This window comes from Narcine bancroftii, chromosome 8, assembly GCF_036971445.1.
Source record: "Narcine bancroftii isolate sNarBan1 chromosome 8, sNarBan1.hap1, whole genome shotgun sequence".
Taxonomy (NCBI): domain Eukaryota; kingdom Metazoa; phylum Chordata; class Chondrichthyes; order Torpediniformes; family Narcinidae; genus Narcine; species Narcine bancroftii.
The window spans coordinates 52,110,331-52,132,108 of record NC_091476.1 but is presented as its reverse complement, the minus strand read 5'-3'; the positions used below and the strand labels follow the sequence as shown (position 1 = coordinate 52,132,108).

General features: G+C 42.3%; 1 protein-coding gene across 2 annotated transcripts in view; it reads left to right on the top strand.

The window, feature by feature from the left end:
• LOC138740693 (interleukin-13 receptor subunit alpha-1-like) overlaps positions 1–21,778 on the top strand; it is a 65,844-nt gene that overhangs the window by 29,645 nt on the left and 14,421 nt on the right. For both annotated transcript variants that reach the window (XM_069893716.1, XM_069893717.1), the window contains exons 4-6: positions 4,294–4,414; positions 5,240–5,424; positions 20,001–20,152. In XM_069893716.1, coding sequence (XP_069749817.1) covers positions 4,294–4,414; positions 5,240–5,424; positions 20,001–20,152 — 458 coding nt within the window. The remainder of the gene's footprint in view (positions 1–4,293; positions 4,415–5,239; positions 5,425–20,000; positions 20,153–21,778) is intronic.

Sequence of the window (21,778 nt, the reverse complement as noted above, 5' to 3'; positions counted from 1 at the left end):
TGGCCAGTTTTGCTTAGAAGTTTCCCCTCGAAACGGGAGCTTGAAAATAGCGGGTGATACACAACAATCCATTGAATTACAGCATAGAAAGAGGCCCTTTAGGCCATTGAGTCCTGCTATCCATCCACCACCACTTTATACCAAGCCCAAAATAATCTTATTTTAATCTTCTTGTAGACTCATCCACCTCTGTCGATCCTATTACTCAGTCGCACACAAGGGGCAATTGACAACCACCAATTAACCCATCACCTGCTCATCATTCGGATGTCATCTAGAACAAGTCCCCCCTCCCCTGGATGGTGCCATCCCTGCACTCCCTCTACCTGTGTGGAGCCTTGAGGAGACATTGGGTTCTTCCAGGGTTGGATCTGAGTCTGAGGAAGGCATGGTCCAAGTGTGTGATGAGAGAGGACGGGGTCATTAAGGGAGCATGGATGAGGATTCAGGGAGCCTTATGGGCAAAGGGTGTAGGACAACATGGGGGAGGTGGTCAGCTGGATGGGTTTGGTATTTGGAAGGTGAGCCAGAAAAGTTGGAAGATGGCCAGGAAGGATCCAGTTGTTGGGATGTGTCTTTAGTAGTCACGTGAGTGGTGATTGGTCATGTTAATTGGGTCAGGTTGAATTGGACGATTGGAGCCAGGTGGGGTGTGATGCGAGGAATAGTGGGGTCAAGAGGCCCAGCCAGAGCCAGGTTACCCATGCCTTGAAGGAGAACCTCATGGGTGAGGCTCCAGTGGCTGGGACCAGTTTCCTCCTCGGGTTGTCCACGGTCACTGGACACAGTCAGCCTCTATTTCATGATGTCGGCCAGCAAACCAATTGAAAATACCTGATGTGCTTCATATGCTTCACGCTACAGTCCCAGCACCTAACCAGATGACTCACAGGGAGACCAATTTTTTTCAAATACATTTCACCCATCATTGAAATCAGAGTGTGAATATACAATGATGCAGGAATGCAAAGTGTGGCACCCAGAACTCGACGCACTCCGTTTACTAGTGAGCCATTAAGTTTTATCCTAACTTGTTTTCATTTGATTCTGTGCATCTCCATTTGTAAAGGCTGTGACCGCATGAGCAGTTTTTAGCAGTATTATAACTTTGTCCTTTTATCTTCCAATTTAAAGAATATAAAACTCTGCTTCTGCCCCAAATAATCCAAGTGCTTGACTGCATTCAGCAATTGCAGTTGAAAACAGGGTGATGAGAACTTGGTCTCTCCCCTATAACACAATCCTTCCAAATGCAGAACTTGCTCTTATTTCAGTCAAGTGTTTTGAAAGGCTGATGTTGAACCATATCACTTCCAGTGTGCCAACTGCAGCATCAGGCCAATGGCAGATGCCGCCTCACATGCTCTACACAAATACCTGGAAGCTCTGGACAGCAAAGATGTTTACATCAGAACTAGAGTTCGGCATTCAATAACATTATACCCTCCAAGCTGATCAGCAAACTCCAAGACCTGGGCTTCAACACCCCACTGTGTAATTGGATCCTGGATTTCCTTACCTCCAGACCACAATCAGTGAAGATTGTTAAGAACATCTCCTCCACAATCTCCATCAGTACTGGACCACCGCAGGGCTGCATTCTTAGCCCCCCTGCTCTACTTGCTTTACACCTGTGACTGTGTGGCTTGATGCAACAATAATTCTGTCTACAAATTTCCTGACGATACCACATTAGAGGGTTGTCTTAAAAAGTGCCAATAATCAGCACACAGGAGGGAGATTGAAAACTTGACTGAATGTTGGACCAGCAACAACCTTGCATTCAATGTCACCAAATCTGAGGAGCTGATTGTGGGTTTTAGGAGAGGGAAAAACCAAAGGTGTTCAATCCAGTGATCATTGCGGGATCAGAGGTGGAGGGGGTGAGCAAAGTTAAATGCCTGGGAGTCAATATTTCGGAAGCTCTTTCCTGGACTCCACACATGAACGTCATCATGAAGAAAGCATGTTGGCGCCTCTACTTTCTCAAGAGTTTGCAGAGGTTTGGTATGACATCAAAAACCATGGCAAACCTCTATAGAAGTCGAGTGAAAAGTGTGCTGACCTCTACATTACAGCTTGGTATGGGGGCACCTATTACCTCTGAGTGGAAATTCCTGCAAAAGGTCATGGACACAGCGCTGGATGTCACAGAAAAAAACTCTCCCCAATACTGAGAAAATCTACATGGAACACTGAGATCGGAGAACACCAACAAGGATCCACACTACCTGCTACCATCAGGAAAGGGGTATCGGTGCCACAAGACTCCCACCACCAGGTTCAGGAACAGCTGCTCCCCCTCCACCCTCAGACTCCTCAACGATAAACTCAATCAGGGATTAATATAAAGACTTTTACTTTGCACATTATTTATGACTGAATATTTATTTTTTTCTGTATTGCACATAGTTTGTTTACATTTTTCTCTTTCGTGTACATAGCTCTTCTCGAATACAGTCTTTTGCACAACCAGCAAGTAGATATTCTGCCTGGCCCGCAGGGAAATAAAATGTCGGCTTGTCTGTGATGTCATGTATATAATCTGACAATAAATCTAAACTTTGAAGGGATCCAGCCCAAAATATTAACTATTCCTTTTCTCCCACTGATCAAGTTCAAGTTTATTATCCTCTGACTGTACTCATACAACCAGACATTTCTCTGGAACACGGTTCACAAGCGTATACACACAGTGCACAGTACATAATAATCACAAATATACTGAAAGATGCAATGTAAAATGTATATAAATATTTTGGGATGATTTGCTCAGCTACAAAATACTGTTCTTCAATCTCACAGCCTGCAGGTTATTTCACAGCCTGCAGGTTATTTCCCAGCCTGGGAATCCTGATTTTGATGCTCCTGTACCTCATTCCTGATGGTAGTGGGTCAAAAATACCATGTGGTAGATGGAAAGGGACTTCCAAAGTTCTTTGAGCCCTATTTAAGCAACATTCCTGGAGGATGTTATCTGGTTTGATATCCCTCTATGTTACCTTTTGGTCTGATGCTTTGCAGCTACCAATCCATGCAATGATGCATCCAGACAGGACACTCAGTGATGTTCCTACAAAATGTGGTCAAGGTGGGGGCTGGTAAACCTTGACCTCCTCAACTCTGATGCGGCTCGACTTGCCAGGTTCCTCCTGCAGATTGTTTCTTGCTTGCCTTTCTTTTCCTTCCTAGCATTGTCTAGGCTATATATTAAATGTGTGGCCAAATGTACATATTTCAAGATAATACACTCTATGTACGAAGTACTGTACAACGTACATGGATTACATGCACCTTTCAAGTGTTGGCAGAGTGGTTTCAAAGATTGCAACTGGGTGAAAAAAAATCCTCCTTTGGAAAATTCCTTCTCAGATGCTCTGCACTTTATTTCCCTCTCACCCCTGCCCCATAGTTTTGGACCCCTCTGCTATTTGTGGTGAGTCATTGATGATGGTGTGTAACTGCTAGAAAAGCCCCATGTACTCCTTGGAGAATCCTATTAATGAATTACTCATGGACAGTTAAAACCCATTTGAAAATAGTGAATCACTTGTAAATTAAGGGCTGCCATGCCCAAAAGCTTGTCTTAGGCTGGTTTTCCTTTTGTGACAGTAGCCTTCCTAGGAACCAGGTGCAATGAGTGGGGCAAAGGTGCTTCCAGCACCTTTTAAGCTGCAGGGGGATCGACCCATTAAATCACTGCCCCCACGATGACGCGTTGAATGACGTGTCACAGTTACCGCAAGTGCTATTGGAAGTGATGAATCGAAGTCCACATGGCGAACGGGAACGATCGTCAGCTGCTGGGCTGCAATACAGCAGGCAACTGTTGTGACAACTGCTGTCAGGCAAATGTTGCAGTCATTGGAGGAGCAGCAAGATGTAAGGACTGCGCATTTCAGTAGATGCCGCCCAGTGATGCACCCACGCAAGCGCTGACATCACCGGAACAACCGGGTTGGCCACTTTCGTTTTCTAGCCGCCAGTGGATGCGACCTAAGTAAGTGTAACTGGGTTCCCTGATTACCTCTGAGGAAGGTCAGGGATCCAAATGGATTTGGACTATGCTGACTGGGTTGGACACTTTCAAGCTGCTGTGTGAGTGGGGCACTAACCGGGCACATGGCCCAGTTAACCCCATCTTACACGGCAGCTTGAAAGGGTCTAATGTCTCCTGTCAGAAGCGCTAGTTATGGGATGGGTTGCTGCTTTAGATGGAGAAATCAAGGGAATCTTAATTCCAGATTGGTCATTATGTCTGTTTTCTGACATTCTGCTTTTTTTCTTTTGCAGGTGAGAATGAATCAGCTGTCACAAACTTTAAGTGTGTTTACTACAACTTTGAATATTTAAATTGTACTTGGAGCTTTGGAAGAAGGACACCTCCTGACACAATCTATAGCTTCCATTACTGGTAATTAGATGTTGAGTTTTGTTGTGAGTGAGGAAACCGGTTTGGTAGGTCTGAAAGGCCACACACACACACACACACACACACACACACACACACACACACACACACACACACACACACACACACACACACACACACACACACACACACACACACACACACACACTTTACAGCAGCTGTTGTAAAAAGGTAGCGGCAGAGAAGCAACCTGTATAGTTTATTAGCGATTGTGGGGGGGAAAAGTCAGTAAGCGATTAAACATACACAGGCAACTAATAACGAGCATGGGAACAAACTGCATACACACAAAAAAACCAAAGGAAAAGTCAATATGATGTCTACCACCCCTTGACTCTGTGCAGGCATGGTTCTAGGGACAATAATCCATGCTCCCAACAGTTTCTCCAGCACTGTTCCACGTTCCTCAGCCTGGAGTGAAGCAGGGTGTGGTCCCTTGAAGATGTCAAAAGAGGGAGAATAAAGAACACATGGCACCTTTATAGTGCTGGAGGGTCCAGCCCAGATTGTTAGTAGCTCAGTGTCAGGAGGATTAATCCAATTACAACAGCCAAAGGCCCATGGCCAAGTATAGGCCTGCTGGAGAGTCCAGTCCAGATAATTTACATGGATTCAACAGCAAAGTGTGCACTAATGGGTGGGGTGGAACCAAACCTTGATTGGCAGCTGGCATGTCCTCTGACTAGGTAGAGGGCAGTGTTATCACGTGACAGCCATGGGCCTTCCCAATACAAGCTCTTATGCCAAACCTTGATCTGCTGTGGATGTTGTGTATACCTGAACTAAACATGCTTTCTGATCTTGCAGGCAAGAAAATATGGACCGTATTCAGAACTGCTCCAATTACATCAGAAAAGATGGCAGGCATGTGGGCTGCCAACTTCGACATGACCAGTTCAGCGATAAGTATGATTTGAACAGTCAGGTCAAAGGATTAAGTGACGTTATGAAGATAAAACCATTCTACCACAAGACAGAAATGGTGGCATTCGGTATGTGACAAATTCTTTGCCATTGAAATTGGTATTAATAAGGTAGATCTCCATTCATCATTATTCCTTGGTCAACCCTGTTCATACTACCTGAGATATGACCAGGTGGTCTGTCTTTTATTCTCTACATGATTAAAGCATCCCTTGATGATGCACTGCTCCCCAGGACCTGTACCTCTCACAGTGCAACACTACTACTGAGCACTCCTCCAACTGCATTTTGCATTCTGTCAGTAGATTGTAAGCTATATGATGGACAGGGTAGTTGTGTAAAATAGCTTGAGAACCAATCACATCCAAGTCATAATCAAATCAAAGTGGGACTGATAGGGTTAACGTATCTAAGGGAATTGATTGGGTGGTGCAGTAGCTGGCACTTGCGTGCTCGCGTCCTGGCTTTGATCCTGACCTCCAGCACTGACCAGGGTGTGCAGTTTGTTTGTATTTCCTCTGGGTCCTCCAGTTTCCTCCTGTACCCCAGTAACCTGCTGGTGGGTTAATCCGCTGTAGATTAACAGTAATGATGAATGAAGAAAAAGAGGGATAATGGATACACGTGAGAAGCAATGAACTGTAGGTACACAGGAAAATAAGAAGGGTGGACATCAGTTGATGGGTTAGATCTGTATGGATCCAGCCTGGGGACAATGGGCTGAATGGCCCCACTCACTCATTGTGGATTTGTCTATCTAGAATCCATTACCCCACCATTGATTTGCTGAGCATTTACATTTTCTGCATTTGTCTTCGGTTTCCAGCATTTTATTTTCATTAAAATCCACTCAGGATTTAATTTTTTTTTTTAAATTTTACATTTTCTGTAAATTTAGACAAGCAGCACAGTAACAGGCCGTTTCGGCCCATGAGTCCATGCCATCCAATTAACCTATACCCCCCGGTACATTTCGAATGGTGGGAGGAAACCGGAGTCCCCGGGGAAAACCCACGCAGACACTGGGAGAATGCATAAACTCCTTACGGACAGCATGGGATTCAAACCCTGATCCCGATCATTGGCGCTGTAAAGGTGTTGCACTCACCACTAATGTTGCTCCTCATGTAGCACTATGCAGTGTATGTGCAGGCTTTGTTGAATTTGCTAACTGGGCTGTCATTATCTTGTGAAAGAAATGTACTTGTGCAAGAACCTGCACCACATGGACCCTTCCGTCTATGTTTTTGTCTCTCTGCGTGTGGGGGTGGGGGCGGGGGGGGAGGCAGGGGAGGGCATGTCGCCCTGTCTGCATTCTGTGACCCCCCTACATTTGTCAACGATCTCACTCTCTTAACTGCTCCCATTCACTCATGGACCAGGTAACCTTGCTTGCACCTGATCGCTATGGCATCTCAGAGACATGCCCTCTCCCCGCAGCATAGCAAGCTTTTTGTCCCTTTTCCCAGTTCTGATGAAGAGTTACCAACACAACACATTAGCTAAGTTTCTCTTCCCACCAACCTGCTTAAATTTCCATCATTTTTCCCTTTGTTCTCCCAACAACATTTAAAGGGGAAATTTAACCCTGTGTGAACATTGACGTGTCCGCTTGTAAAAAATAAAAGTGATGTCAGCAATTGTTGCATCAATATTTAATACAGGAAATTAGCAGTTACTGATATTATTAAACTTCCCCAAATTACAAACATTGCAGCAAGCTGATAACAAGTGGTGTGATGGAAATGGAGGATAAGGAGGTGATAACACTATTGGAAACTTTTAACAGCTCACAGCAGTGACCTTGCAACCTCCTCTTCTGACCCCTTGCATGTAACTCCAGGGATTTAATTTCTTTCTTCTCATCATGACACAGAAGCACACTTTGGCCCCCAAAGGCTGCAAGTATTTCTTGCACTAACCCCATTTTTAATTCTCCCCATGTTCTCATCAATTTCCCCCAGATCTCTCACCCACAAACTCAGGTCAATTAATCCACCAGCCCCCATGTTTGTTTTGGGATGTGGGATCACTGGGTGAAAACCCACAGGACCACACGGAGAAGGGACAAACTTCACACACGGGCAGGAGCTGAGCTTGGGATTGAATCCAGGTCATTGGAGCTGTGAGGAACTTGCCTGCCTGCTGCCCTTCACTCATTACTTATAATGTTAGTTTTGAGTTCCTCATAATTACCGGCTTCTGATTCCTTCTGTGAAGACGGGTACAAAGCCCAATTTTGCCCACTGGCTATTGATACTCTATTGGAGAGCATCCACCATTTATTCTTGATGTAATAATTTGTCATGCTTGCAAATCAAATATCTTGCTCAAAATTGGACACAGTGCAGGACCAAAGACCGAAATGACTTTAACCGCAATCCTAGTGAACGTCCCAGTTACTTTGTAGAAATCTGGCAGCGTGGTTAGTGTAGTGGTCAGCTCCATGTCATTACAGCGCCAGCGACCTAGGTTCGAATCCGGACCTGACGGTAAGGGTTTTGTATGTTCTTCCCCCGATCTACGTGGGTTTTCTCGTGGTGCTCCAGTTTCCTCCCACCATCGAACAGCTTATGGGGTTGTTTTCCCTCTCTATTTACAGAGCCACCCTCCTTCCCCTGCTTGCTGCTGTGCCCTTAGGACCTCCCCCTATCCCCCCACCATCATTTTGTTTGAGTGTCTGCCAACATTTTTTCCATATCTTGATGAAGGGCTCAAGCCTCAATCGTTGGTTATGTATCTTTATCTTTGCTATATAAAGGACTCTGTTTGACCTGCTGAGTTTCTCCAGCGTCGTGTTTTTACTCCAATCTTGGTAAATCTTGAAAGGTTCCAGCCTGAATCATCAACCATTCTTTTTCTCCCACTGTTACTGGGTTCCTCTTGCAGGTTGTGCTTGGCTTTGATTGCAATAGATAATGCAGGGATCTCAAGGGGCTGAGTGGCCTGGACTTGCTCTTGGCTTTGTCTTTTTTGTATCAGAAACAGGAGCAGAATAGACGTGTGTATCTTAACTCACCCAGCAACACTTCTGACTTCTGTTGCCTGCCCATTTTTGTTGTTGTGTTTCCAGGTTTCCTGTTACTTTTTTTTAATCCTGTCTCCCACACATTGTTGATTTAAAAAAAAACTGATCAGAAGCACTTTATTAATTCCACCTGGAAGACCATCCACGCAGCAACAACCCTTTTACATGCTGTTATCTCGTCCGTAAGCTCAGCGAGGTTAGTAACAAGATGGCTATTAAGCTCTCACAAAACAAAGTGAGTAAATGACTTTTTAAATTGTTTTAGGGATCTTAAGGCAGGAATGAATATTAACCAAGATTGCCTGTTTCTTCAAATAACTGTGCTAGATATTTATACTCTTAACTGATACCTATTGCAATTTTGATGATGGACACTGGGTTCAGATTAAGTCCCATTAAATTCCACACCTGGAATTCAGGGCCATTGGAGACTCCAGGCAGCAACAGAGTGTAGTTGTGTAGAGCTCGTCGAAAGAACCAAAGACTTGTTGATCCAAACCAAGGCTTTTATTAGCAAAAGACCGGAGCTCTTCACAGGTGGCCGACCAGTCCGGAATGATCCGACCTGGCTAGGGACACAACCCTTTAAGGCCCAAACAATAGGTGTGGCTTAGCTCTCAGCCAATCGCTGTAAGCACAGTCTAGATACAGTAACTATATACACTATGTACATTGGTGATAGATCTGTACTATCACAAGTTGTTAAGTAAGCAGACCAGTACTCCAGAAGAGCTGCTAATGCTGTGTATGGACAAGCTGGCAGAAACAGGTACTATCTCAATGTTTGAAAAACATTTGGATGGATACGTAGATAGAACAGGTTTAATGCAGGCAGGTGGGACTAGCGTGGGTTGGACATTGTGTTCGGCATGGACAAGTTGGGCCGAAAGGCCTGTTTCCACATTCCTACCGTTGCAGTCGAAGGATTCAAGTACCTTCCATGGCAACTGTTGAGTTTAAATTGAGTTAGCAATCTATAGTTAGAAAAATGATCCTTTATAAGAATAAAGGATGCAAATCCACCTGGATTTGAAGAAGGAGCAGATCTGTCTGGTCGGGCTTCAGATCAGATCAGATACCACTGTTCTGAAAAAGAAATGTAATATTCCCTGAAATTGCCTTTAACCTACCAGAAGTCAGACAAAGATTCACCATTAGAATTGCTTGGTGCCCTTACAGTCAGAGAAATAGAAGCAAAGGAATGTCCCCTCAGATCATTGTGGATTCACCTCCAGTGGTCCTGCAGCCGCAGAAGACTCCAGTTCAGTTCAAACCATAGGGAATCTGAGCCCAGATCTAAACCTCAGACATGATGAGGAAGCCTTCAGTACCAGGGCAGGGGGGGTTGGCGTGGCAAGATGGCGTAGAGGACAGACGTGCGATCCCACTCTTCCTCAGCTAGTTTTTTGTTAAATACCCATTTTTAAAGTTTATACAAGTGATTAAAAATTGTATTTTTTTTTGGATCATTAGTGGGTTATAATGGCTACTAATGTAAAAAAAAACTGAAAACTCAATTGTAGAAGAAACTACCTTTTAAGAGTGCTGAAGAATTGAGGCCTACCTGCTTAACTGAAGCCACGGAGTCGACTTCGAGAATTCCTAAGGCACAGAGGACCCCTGCCCGGCTGAGTATGATGCCGGTCCTGATCCTGCCTTCGCAAGATGGCGCCGGCTCGACGACAAGCTCAGTTGGTGCTGAACCACGCACCCATGACGCCAGGCGTGCGGGTTACTCGGCCAAGAGAGGTGTGGGCCGGGGACGCACAGAGAGGCGTTGGAAGCCGCACCTGCGCAGTCCCTGGCCTTACCTGGCATGTGCCTCTAGGGTTCGGGAGTTGTTGGATTGGGTGTGGACTTTGGGGGGGGGGGGGCCCAAGCGACAGCGTCCTGATGTGGTCGGGGTGCCGTCATCGGATGTTCAGACCCGCAGCCGCACTGGAAAGGGACTGACGACATTTGAAGAGGAAGAAGACTTACCTTTACTGGGCAGCACGCAGGAGCAACTGTAAGTGGAGACTAGAGAAGGTAGGCCTCAAAAAGTGGCACTGGCATCTGGAATGGAGTCTATGTGTGTTGTTTTGGAAGGGATTGCTTATCAAATGGACAATATGTTTAAACAAATGACTCAAGGATTTTTGGAAGTGCCAACTAAAATGAGTACTATGTCTGAAGATATGACTGCAGTTAAGAATGATGTTAATAAATGTATCAAATCAGTGGATACAATGCAAGAAAATATTTTTAAAATTGAAACAGCTTTTTTTGAATGTAAAAATCAGGTTGAACATAATAGGGAAAAAATGGAGAAAGTGGAAGATTCTTTTGTGGATTGGGGAATTCAGAAGAAGGAATTATTGAAAAAAAGTGATTCACTGGAAAATCAAAGTTGAAGAAATAATGTGAAGATTGTGGGTCTTCCAGAAGATATTGAAGGTTCCGATCCAATAAAATTTTTTTAAGAAATGGATTCCCAAGATGTTGGGCAAGGAGTTTTTTTTTCAGAAGGTCTAGAGTTGGACTGGGCACATAGAGTGTTGCGGAGAAAACAGCTTCCGGGACAACTGCCAAGGGTGGTCTTAATCCGTTGTCTGAAATCTCAGGATAGAGAAACGATGCTACGGTTGGCGGTGCAGAAGGCCCGACAAAGTCAATCTCCAATGATGACTCAAAATAGCAGAGTATTTTTTTTACGCAGATCTGAGTCAGGAGATTATTAGGTGACGTCGGGAATTCAAATCGGCTGAAGAAGTGTTGTGGCGGAAGGGTTATAAATTTGCTTTTCGTTTCCCTGCAGTGTTTAAAAATCTTTTATGGTCATTTTCAATCTCAATTTTTTTGAAAATGACCATGATGCATTATTTTTTGTTAATTCACTGCCAGAGTTGGGAGGAAATGGTCGATTTTTGCCGCCATCGACTAAAAAGAAGACAAATGGGAATGGGAAGAATGGAAAGAAATAAGTGTTAACTCAAAGTCTTATTGACATTAAAGACCCGGAGCAATCATTGGGATTGGAGTCAATGGGTTGAATATATTTATTATATTTGATTATGTTGATGTGAATGATGTATTTCTGGATAGGGTTGATGGATGGCACTGAAATTTTTAATAGTCATCTGCCACTAGTGGGGTTTACCACACCCAGTGTTTTAGGGTGTTACTAACTTTCGATAGTTATTTTTGGTTAATAAAAATTTAGTTTTGGAATTTTTTTTTCTTTTTTAAAAATATTTAGGGGAGGGATAGTGATTTTAAGATATTATAAGGGGAGCGATTTGTAGTGAGTGATTATATTGTTAATTTGTAGGGATGTCTAATCTGAAATTTGCAACTTTTAATGTTCAGGGTTAAATAATCCGATTAAGTGAAAATGAGTTTTGGTTTATATTAAGAAAATGAAAATTGATATTGCTTTTTTGCAAGAAACACAGTTGACTGAAAAAAAAAACATCTCAAATTGAAGACAGATTGGGTTAGTCATGTGTTTTTTTTTCTTCATTTAATTCCAAGGCATGAGGTGTAGTGATTTTTAATTCATAAGAATTTGCCTTTTGAATTACAATCTATGGAAGGAAATTCTGGGAGGGTTTTAAGGGTGAATTGTAAAATTTTTGCTGAATCTTGAACTTTGCTTAATGTTTATGATGAACTTTGCTTAATGTAGATGATGAGCATTTTATTTCTGATGCTTTTTTGTTGTTAAATCAGGGTAATGAAAATATTTTAGTTGGGGGAGATTTCAGTTGTGTTCTGGATCCTTTATTAGATAGATTTCAAAAAGGTTTAAAGAAATCAAAGATGGTGATACAAATTGGGGCCTTGATGAAAGACAAATTTGGTGGATATTTGGAGAAGGGTCAATCATACAGAGGATTTTTCCTTTTATTCGTCTCAACATGATTCATTTTCCAGAATAGATTTTTTTTTAGTATTGGCACATTTACAAGGAAGAGTATTACAGGCGGAATATAAAAGTAGGGTTATATTGGACCATTCTTTATTTTTTTTTGGAACATTAGTGGGTTTTATTAAAGAACGGATCACTTTGTTCTTGACTGAGAATGATAATTCTGTAGATAGTCATTTTGGGTTAAGGGATATACTAAAATCTTATTTAAGAGGGCAGATTATTAGTTATACAACTAAAGTTAAGAAACAGTATATGGCAGAGAGTTTAGAACTGGAGAAGCAAATTGCTGAATTGGAGAAGGAATTTCAGAAAGATGTGACAGAAGATTAAAAAAAGTGGTTTTGGCTAATTTGAAACTACGTTATAACACATTGCAAACTGATCAATTTGAGCATTTAATTAATCGATTGAAGCAGCGTTATTACGTGTTGGGAGAGCACATAAGGTACTTGCATGGCAGTTAAAGACGGAACAGGTTTCACGGATTATTAATGATGTTAAAAATAATTCAATAGTTACCTATAAACCTCAGGAAATTAATAACCAGTTTTATTCATTTTATCAAAAATTATATACCTCTGAGGGGAAACAGGATAGTGGTTTTATTGAATCTTATTTATTTAAATTAATGTTACCAGCACTAAAGGAGGAAGATGTTGTGGAATTGGAAGCTCCATTTATAGAACTTGAGATTAAGGAAGCTATACAGGAGATGTCAAATGGAAAGTCACCGGGGTGGGGGGGGGGGGGGTGCGACAGATTTTCTGTGGAATTTTATTTAAAAATTTTATGAAGATTCATCCTTTGTGTTTGAGGGTGTATTACAACAGTAACTGAAGAGCATTAGGTACCGGAATCTTGCTCCAGTGCTTTAATTACTGTAATTCTGAAAAAAGATCGAGATCCGTTGCAAGTGTCTTCATATAGACCTATTTCTCTACTATAAATTATATGAAAAGTGTTAGGAAATCGATTTGCCAAGTATTTACCTAAATTGATACATATTGACCAAACAGGTTTTATTAAGAATAGAAACGCATCAGATAATATCCTTCGATTGATTACTTTGGTCAATGCATAGTGACAGCATTGACCACCAGCATGGTGGTTGCGCTTGACAGGGTTTAATGGGAATTTTTATTTAAGGTGTTGGAGAAGTTTAAATTTGGCTCTTTTTTTTTTACTGGTTGGGTTAAAGCTTTATATACGAACCTGATTGCCAGGGTGGAGACAAATGGTCAAATTTCATTACCGTTCAAATTGACGCGTTTGACTCGACAAGGGTGTCCATTGTCACCAGCCTTGTTTGCATTGGCTATTGAACCGTTAGCTCAAACAATAAAACAGAATGAACAGATAAGAGGGATGAGAGTTATGGATGAAGAATATAAGATTAACTTATTTGCAGATGATGCTTTTGATATATTTGACAGACCCAGAACGATCATTGCTGCATCTGCAGGGATGTTTATTGCAATATGGAACATTATCTGGATATAAGGTTAATTGGGATAAGAGTGAAATTTTGCCAGTTGAAGGAGATTATTCCGAATATAAAGATATAAAATTTAATGATAAAATTAAATATTTAGAAATAATTGTAAATAAGTTAAATTATGTTCCTTTACTAAAAAAAGATTAAAGCAGATTTAATTGAATGGGAAGATCTCCCGTTAACTTTAATCAGTCGAGTTAATTGTATTGAGATGAATATCTTTCCTCTAATTCAATATTTATTTCACTCAATACCGTGTCCTCTTTCAAAGGAATTTTTTCAGGACTTAAATAAAGCCGTGAGAATTTTTATGGAAAGGTAAATTATTGCAGGTAGAATTATATAAACTTACTTGGAAGTATGCATTAGGTAGGCTTCAATGACCTTATTTTCAAAATTATTATGAAGCAGCCCAGTTGAAATTTATTAGTAGATTGATGGATTTGGACCAATCACCAAGTTGAGTGAAAGTTGAGATGGCTTGCATTTCTGAAATTGAGGTGCATCAATTTGTATATCGATGAAATATAAATTTGTTGCAGGAATATAATATGCCAATATTTTCTTTCTTCTTTCTTTGGCTTGGCTTCGCGGACGAAGATTTATGGAGGGGGTAAAAGTCCACGTCAGCTGCAGGCTCGTTTGTGGCTGACAAGTCCGATGCGGGACAGGCAGACACGGTTGCAGCGGCTACAGGGGAAAAATGGTTGGTTGGGGTTGGGTGTTGGGTTTTTCCTCCTTTGCCTTTTGTCAGTGAGGTGGGCTCTGCGGTCTTCTACAAAGGAGGTTGCTGCCCGCCAAATTGTGAGGCGCCAAGATGCACGGTTTGAGGCGATATCAGCCCACTGGCGGTGGTCAATGTGGCAGACACCAAGAGATTTCTTTAGGCAGTCCTTGTACCTTTTCTTTGGTGCACCTCTGTCACGGTGGCCAGTGGAGAGCTCGCCATATAACACGATCTTGGGAAGGCGATGGTCCTCCATTCTGGAGACGTGACCCACCCAGCGCAGCTGGATCTTCAGCAGCGTGGACTCGATGCTGTCGACCTCTGCCTTCTCGAGTACTTCGACGTTAGGTATGAAAGCGCTCCAATGGATGTTGAGGATGGAGCGGAGACAACGCTGGTGGAAGCGTTCTAGGAGCCGTAGGTTATGCCGGTAGAGGACCCATGATTCCGAGCCGAACAGGAGTGTGGGTATGACAACGGCTCTGTATACGCTTATCTTTGTGAGGTTTTTCAGTTGGTTGTTTTTCCAGACTCTTTTGTGCAGTCTTCCAAAGGCGCCATTTGCCTTGGCGAGTCTGTTGTCTATCTCATTGTTGATCCTTGCATCTGATGAAATGGTGCAGCTGAGATAGGTAAACTGGTTGACCGTTTAGAGTTTTGTGTGCCCGATGGAGATGTGGGGGGAATGGTAGTCATGGTGGGGAGCTGGCTGATGGAGGACCTCAGTTTTCTTCAGGCTGACTTCCAGGCCAAACACTTTGGCAGTTTCCGCAAAGCAGGACGTCAAGCGCTAAAGAGCTGGCTCTGAATGGGCAACTAAAGCGGCATCGTCTGCAAAGAGTAGTTAACGGACAAGTTTCTCTTGTGTCTTGGTGTGAGCTTGCAGGCGCCTCAGATTGAAGAGACTGCCATCCGTGCGGTACCGGATGTAAACAGCGTCTTCATTGTTGGGGTCTTTCATGGCTTGGTTCAGCATCATGCTGAAGAAGATTGAAAAGAGGGTTGGTGCGAGAACACAGCCTTGCTTCACGCCATTGTTAATGGAGAAGGGTTCAGAGAGCTCATTGCTGTATCTGACCCGACCTTGTTGATTTTCGTGCAGTTGGATAATCATGTTGAGGAACTTTGGGGGACATCCGATGCGCTCTAGTATTTGCCAAAGCCCTTTCCTGCTCACGGTGTCGAAGGCTTTGGTGAGGTCAACAAAGGTGATGTAGAGTCCTTTGTTTTGTTCTCTGCACTTTTCTTGGAGCTGTCTGAGGGCAAAGACCATGTCAGTAGTTCCTCTGTTTGCGCGAAAGCCGCACTGTGATTCTGGGAGAATATTCTCGGCGACACTAGGTATTATTCTATTAAGTAGAATCCTAGCGAAGATTTTGCCTGCAATGGAGAGCAGCGTGATTCCCCTGTAGTTTGAGCAGTCTGATTTCTATAACATAGTAATTAATGTAACACGATGGCATAATGTATTGAAAGCTTGTATTGTTATGGAAAAAATTCATATAATTTGCATGATAATTATTCTTTTTTCGTCAATAAGTGGTTACCGTATTTGGGATATATGCATTTAGATGTACTTTATTGTATTATATATTTTTCCTTTTAGCTCTCCTTAAGAGAGCTGGCTGATGGGGTGGGAGGGATATTTTTTCTCTTTTTTTCTGTTTGTTTTTAATTTTTTTAATATATAATTATATAAAATAACTTGTATTGTATATTGTTTTTCTATTAATGATTTTTTTAAAATAAATAAAGTTTTCAAAAAAAAAGGAAGCCTTCAGTACCCAAGGCCTTGAGAGAGCCTTTCTTGTCCTCAGCATCTGCTGGAATCCCAGTTCTGATATCTATTTCTCATGAACCAGTCTCTAGCATCCCGCAGCCTGGTGCAAGCCCTTTGACCCCAAGTCACCAACAGTCCACAGCCTGTGTGGGTTCCTCACCCACGAGTCACCAACAACTCGCTGTCTGTGTGTCACTTAGCCACAGAGCCCCTTGCTGCTCCGTCACCATGGTCACCATCCTTAGGGCCGCCTTCTCCTTCTCAACATGAGGTGTTCTACCTGTTACTGGTACCCTGTGCCAGTCTGCTTCTCCCTCAGAGTCTGCAATGGCTTGAAGTCTCTGCCAAACCAAGCGCTGCCATCTTGGGGCCCAAACTCCTCAATCACAGGATTTTAAATTAAGATTCGATGAAAGAGTTGGAAAACTTTGAAAGATGAATATTAGAATTTCTTGTTTAAGTCAGTTCAGTCAAAAGAGGGAATCCAGAGAGCATTGACAGCTGTAAAGTATTATGTGCTCCCATTTTGTCTATTTTCATTCGTGTGGGACTCAATTTAACAAACCCTGCAGGCTTTGGAGTGTCTGTGAAATTCACTGCTGGCTGAAGACAGCATGTTCCTAAATTGGATACACTTGAAGAGAAGCAAGGCAGTATCCCTAAAACTTGGGTGCAGAGGCCATGTGACTAGCAGATTAAGATTGAGACAGTTTTGCTCAGGGGGCCATTTTAAGACAACACCACATGAGCAAGCAACTCTTGGAAGAAATATTGTGCTGAATTGGCCTCATGTGGTTATAGACAATCTGTCTGATTTCCTCCTGTCTGTTATAGAGGAATGAGAAGAACATTCAGTCACCAAAAGAGTGAAAGTCACTTTTGTTCGGCTGACTCCTGGAAAGGTTTCTGAAGGCAGAGGAAATACTGCGCTTGGATAGTAACCAGAGTGAGAGTCACTCGAGTTTGGCTGACCCAAGGAAAGGGTTCTGGAAGCTTTGTGAGCATCACTTGCTTCATGTCTTCTATGCCAAAGAAGTGGGGTGTTGTGGTTGGCACTTGTCTAACAAGGACATTTTCCTGGAAGCACCTCAACAAGGGTTTTGTGAATTATAAACAGTCTGCAACCCCGGTTTCTTTTACCAACTTCATGAACTGCTAATTCCATCGAAAGCCTGCATGCTCATCCATCTAATGCCTGCATCAATTTCAAGCCCATGTGTCAACACTAAATATCTGAAACTGAACTTTGAACTGCCTTCTGAGAATTGGGCCTTGAGCTGTAGTGGCTTGGGATGTTCCACCCACACACACACCTGTATATTCGCGCATAGTTGGGGGTTAAATTAGATAGTGTAGGTAAGTTAGTTAACTTATATAAAGTGTTATATTATTATTTATTAATAATTAAAAATATTATTTAAAAATAACACTGTCTGGGCACATTTTTATTACTTTTGTCTCGTTCATAACAAAAGGCCTGTGTATACTGCTGGTAAAAATATGACTGTTTAATATCCTTATGTCATTCTGTCATTGCCAGTGATCAACCTTTAACAGGCCATTTCCAAAGCCATTTAAATCCTTCATGGAGCTTTTGGCAGGCGATTGGGAGGAGGACCTTGCAAGAGGGCATTGAGTCTCTGCACCCTACTCTATCCAGGTCTGCACCAATGGCAGCAATGTCATTATAGCTGCTCTGGCAGGACCACAATTTCATTTATGTGTGAATTCAGGCTTGTAGCAATGTGATTGACTGTGAAAGGGCTTTTTGAAATGCCAATTAGGAAGAAGCAACGAACAATGGCTTTGACAGCATTGCCCCGATCCTGAAATATATGTGAATTTAAAAAGCCCAAAATGTTGCAAATTTTTGAATCAGTAATATATAAGAAGGAAATAATCTGCTCATGGTACAAATGGCGGAGAAATTGGGCAGCAATTTTGGATTGCAGAATGTTACTATCAAAGTGATCCAACATGAAAATATCAAGGACTGAAGAGCTTCTAGAATTTATTGTTCAGTATGGAGATGAGAACATTTTCCCCAATCTTCCCATTCCCTTTTCAGATAATGCTATCCATAGCAGTTTCCAACTCCAGCTGTGAGAGATCATTCAGCAAGTTAAAACTGATACTTTCATATCTGAGAGCCTCCGTGGGTCAAGGCAGATTCTATGATCTTGCTCTTTGAATACAGAAAGAAAAGAAACTGAAAAAAACGGACATTGATCACAGCATAGACCAATTTGCATCAGTGAAAGCAAGTTATCAATTTCAAGTAATGCCATCATTTGTTAATTAAAAGAATAACAAGCTTGACTTGTATTTTTGAGCTGATAATTATGGTAAAGTTATCTAAAAGATGGGTGTCAGATGTTCGGACAGGATTCAATTTCAGTGCTTGCTATAGGCGCTATTTTCTGTAGATACGCCTGTCTTATTGAACGTAAAACACGACGAAATGACGTTCTTCAGTCCTCGGTGTAAAACATGCAGGCACACAACCAGACATTACACACGTCAGACAAACAATACATGTGCAGGACAGGTATTTCATCTATACAAATAAATAAATAAAAATATTGTTTTAATTTTTAAAAAAATTCTGGACATGCAGCACAGTTACAGGCCATTTTGGCCCACGAGTCTGTGCCGCCCAATTTGGGGGTTAACTTATACCCCCAGTATGTTTGAATGGTGGGAGAAAACCAGAGCCCCCGGGAAAAATCACTCAGATAGGGGAAGAACATACAAACACCTTACAGACAGTGCAGGATTCGAGCCCCAGTCCCGATTGCTAGCGCTGTAAAGGCATAGCAAGTCTCAGGCGGCTAGGGTGTGAGCAGTTCTTATGAGCTCATAAGAGATAATGGAGCAATGGTTTTCAAACTGCCCCCCTAAACTCACATTCCATCTTAAACAATCCCTATATCATAGGTGCTCTGTGATTAGTAAGAAATTGCTTAAGGTCGGATGTGGGTGGAAGGAAAAATTTGAAAACCACTGTTTTAATCGTCCCTAATTGACTCGTCATGTGCACCGTTTCATAACTCCAAAGGAAATGGGCCAATGATCATTTTTTTCAAGCAAAATATTTCAGTAACAATTGGGTCTCAACCCCCGACTCACATCCCACCTTAAGTAATCCCTTACTAATCGCAGAGCACTTATGGCCTAGGGATCACTTAAGGTGAAATGTGAGTTAAGGAGAGCAGTTTGAAAACCATTGTAATGGGGCATAGGATAGAATTTGGGAGAAATGGAAGGATGGGCAGAGGGAAAGACCACTGGGAGCAGGAACAGAGAAAAGAAAAAACAGGAATAGGTAAAGAAGAGATGGATACAAGTTAACAGTGAAAGTCAACTGAATCTGAATAAAATCAGTGATCTTGGAGTTGGATTTAGGGCTGTCCATAAGGAATATGATTTTGTTTGGTTGTGATTTCAGTATTTGTCATGCTTGTGTTTCTCAATTCTGATCCTTGATTTAGCATTGTGGTATGAATAAATTAACACTGATTCATGCACATTTCAGAGTAAAACAATCTTCCTCGAAAATCCCAGATGGTAAAATATCAATTTTGACCTTGCTTTCAGAAGACGCTCAGTTTTGGTGTTACTGATGATAACATGCTGACAATATTTGTTTTACTAGGTAAACATTGGAACTAATATTGTCACAATATTCCACTTTCTTGAAGTGAAACTACGTCCTCCCTGGGGGATAATCGTAACCAGGATTCCTCCTGGGTTTCATGTAACCTGGGAAGTCCCCAAAGATTGGAAGCCACATTGTCTAAAGTACCAAGTAAGAATTCAGAGCTGCAAGAGGAACCTCTGGGTATTGTATAACGTGAGTGCATGTACCATCATTAATTCTTGATGTTCTATGTAGTAGAAGTAGATCTTCAACAAACTGAGAAATCTTTCTCCCTTTGTTATATGTAATGTGGCAGAAATGTAATGAGCGAACCATGAAGATGGTGAGTAGACGATCTGAATGGAAGGTCATGGGGTAAAGAAGTGATGAGAGGTTGATTAACACGACATTTAGAAGCAGGAGTTGGCTATTCAGCCCCTTAAGCCTGTTCTGGCAGTCATCATGATCATACTGACCGTCGATCTTGGTTCCATTTTCCTGATACCTAGAAAAATATCAATTTGTTCTGAACGAACCTATTCCTGAGCCTTCACAGAGGGTTTAAAGGTCCACCCCTCATGGTGAAGACACAGAGAGAGAGTAGTGAAGCTTTTTTCCTCGCATCTGACCTAAATGGCCCACCCTTCATTCTGATTCTGTGACGTGTGATTCCAGTCTCATCAGCAAGGGTAGCATCCTTTCCAGACTCATCTCATTGATCTATAGAGTTAGTTACATAGCATGGAAACAGGCCCTTCAGCCCAACTCATCATTGCTGGCCAAATTCCCCACTCTGAGCTTGGACCGTTTGCCTGCATTTGTTCCCTATCCCTTCAAATCTTTCCTCTCCATCTTTTTAAATATTACAATTTTACCTGCCTCTATCATTTCCTCTGGCGGCTTGTTTCATAAACTCATCTTCTAGATGAAAAAGGTCCCCCTCAGCTCCCCTTTAAATGTGTCTCCTCTCACCTGCCGTCTCCACCCTCTAGTTATACACTCCCCCACCCTGAGATTAAGACTGTGACCATCCACCTTATAATTTTGTAAACCTCTGTAAGGTCACTCCACTGCTTCCTATGCTCGTCCCTTCCAATCTGTCCTTGTATCTCTAGCCTTCCAGTTCCAATAGCCTCCTCAAGAATCTTTTCCACACCCTTTCCAGTTTAACGGCAGACTTCCTACAAGAATTTGGTAGGTTTCGATACGATCTTTCCTCATTTTCCTAAATGAGCCTATCCAGCAATGGTGTGACAAGCCCTCTATGTTTGGAATCAGTTGATGAATCCTGGCACTATAAGGGGGGTGATGCCAGTGATGGGATATTAGTAAAAAGAATAAATTAATAGGTAATATAAATTGCCATTGTGGATCTGTAAATGGTTGATCAATTTGGGCTAACCTCAATGAGAGTTGACAAGGCCAATGTGATTGATATGTAATAAAAGCAGAAAATGGAGTTAAACAAGTCATCCTGTAGACACTGGGGTCGAGTGTACACAAACGTGCTGGAGAAACTCGGCAGATCCTGTAGCATCCAGGGAATGTAAAGGGTAACCAACATTTTGGGCCTGGCCCCTTCTTCAGGTACATTATATAGTCAACTCGGGGGCCATGGCTGACAAGTTCATTACCCTTTATTTCCTAAAGAAAATGCTTGAAACACTCAGAAAGTCGATGAGTGGAGAGAGAAACCGAGTCGACATTCCAAGATCTGAGCCTATCTTTGACCCAAGTCTTCTTCTTTGGCTTGGCTTCGCAGACGAAGATTTATGGAGGGGGTAAAAAGTCCACGTCAGCTGCAGGCTCGTTTGTGGCTGACAAGTCCGATGCGGGACA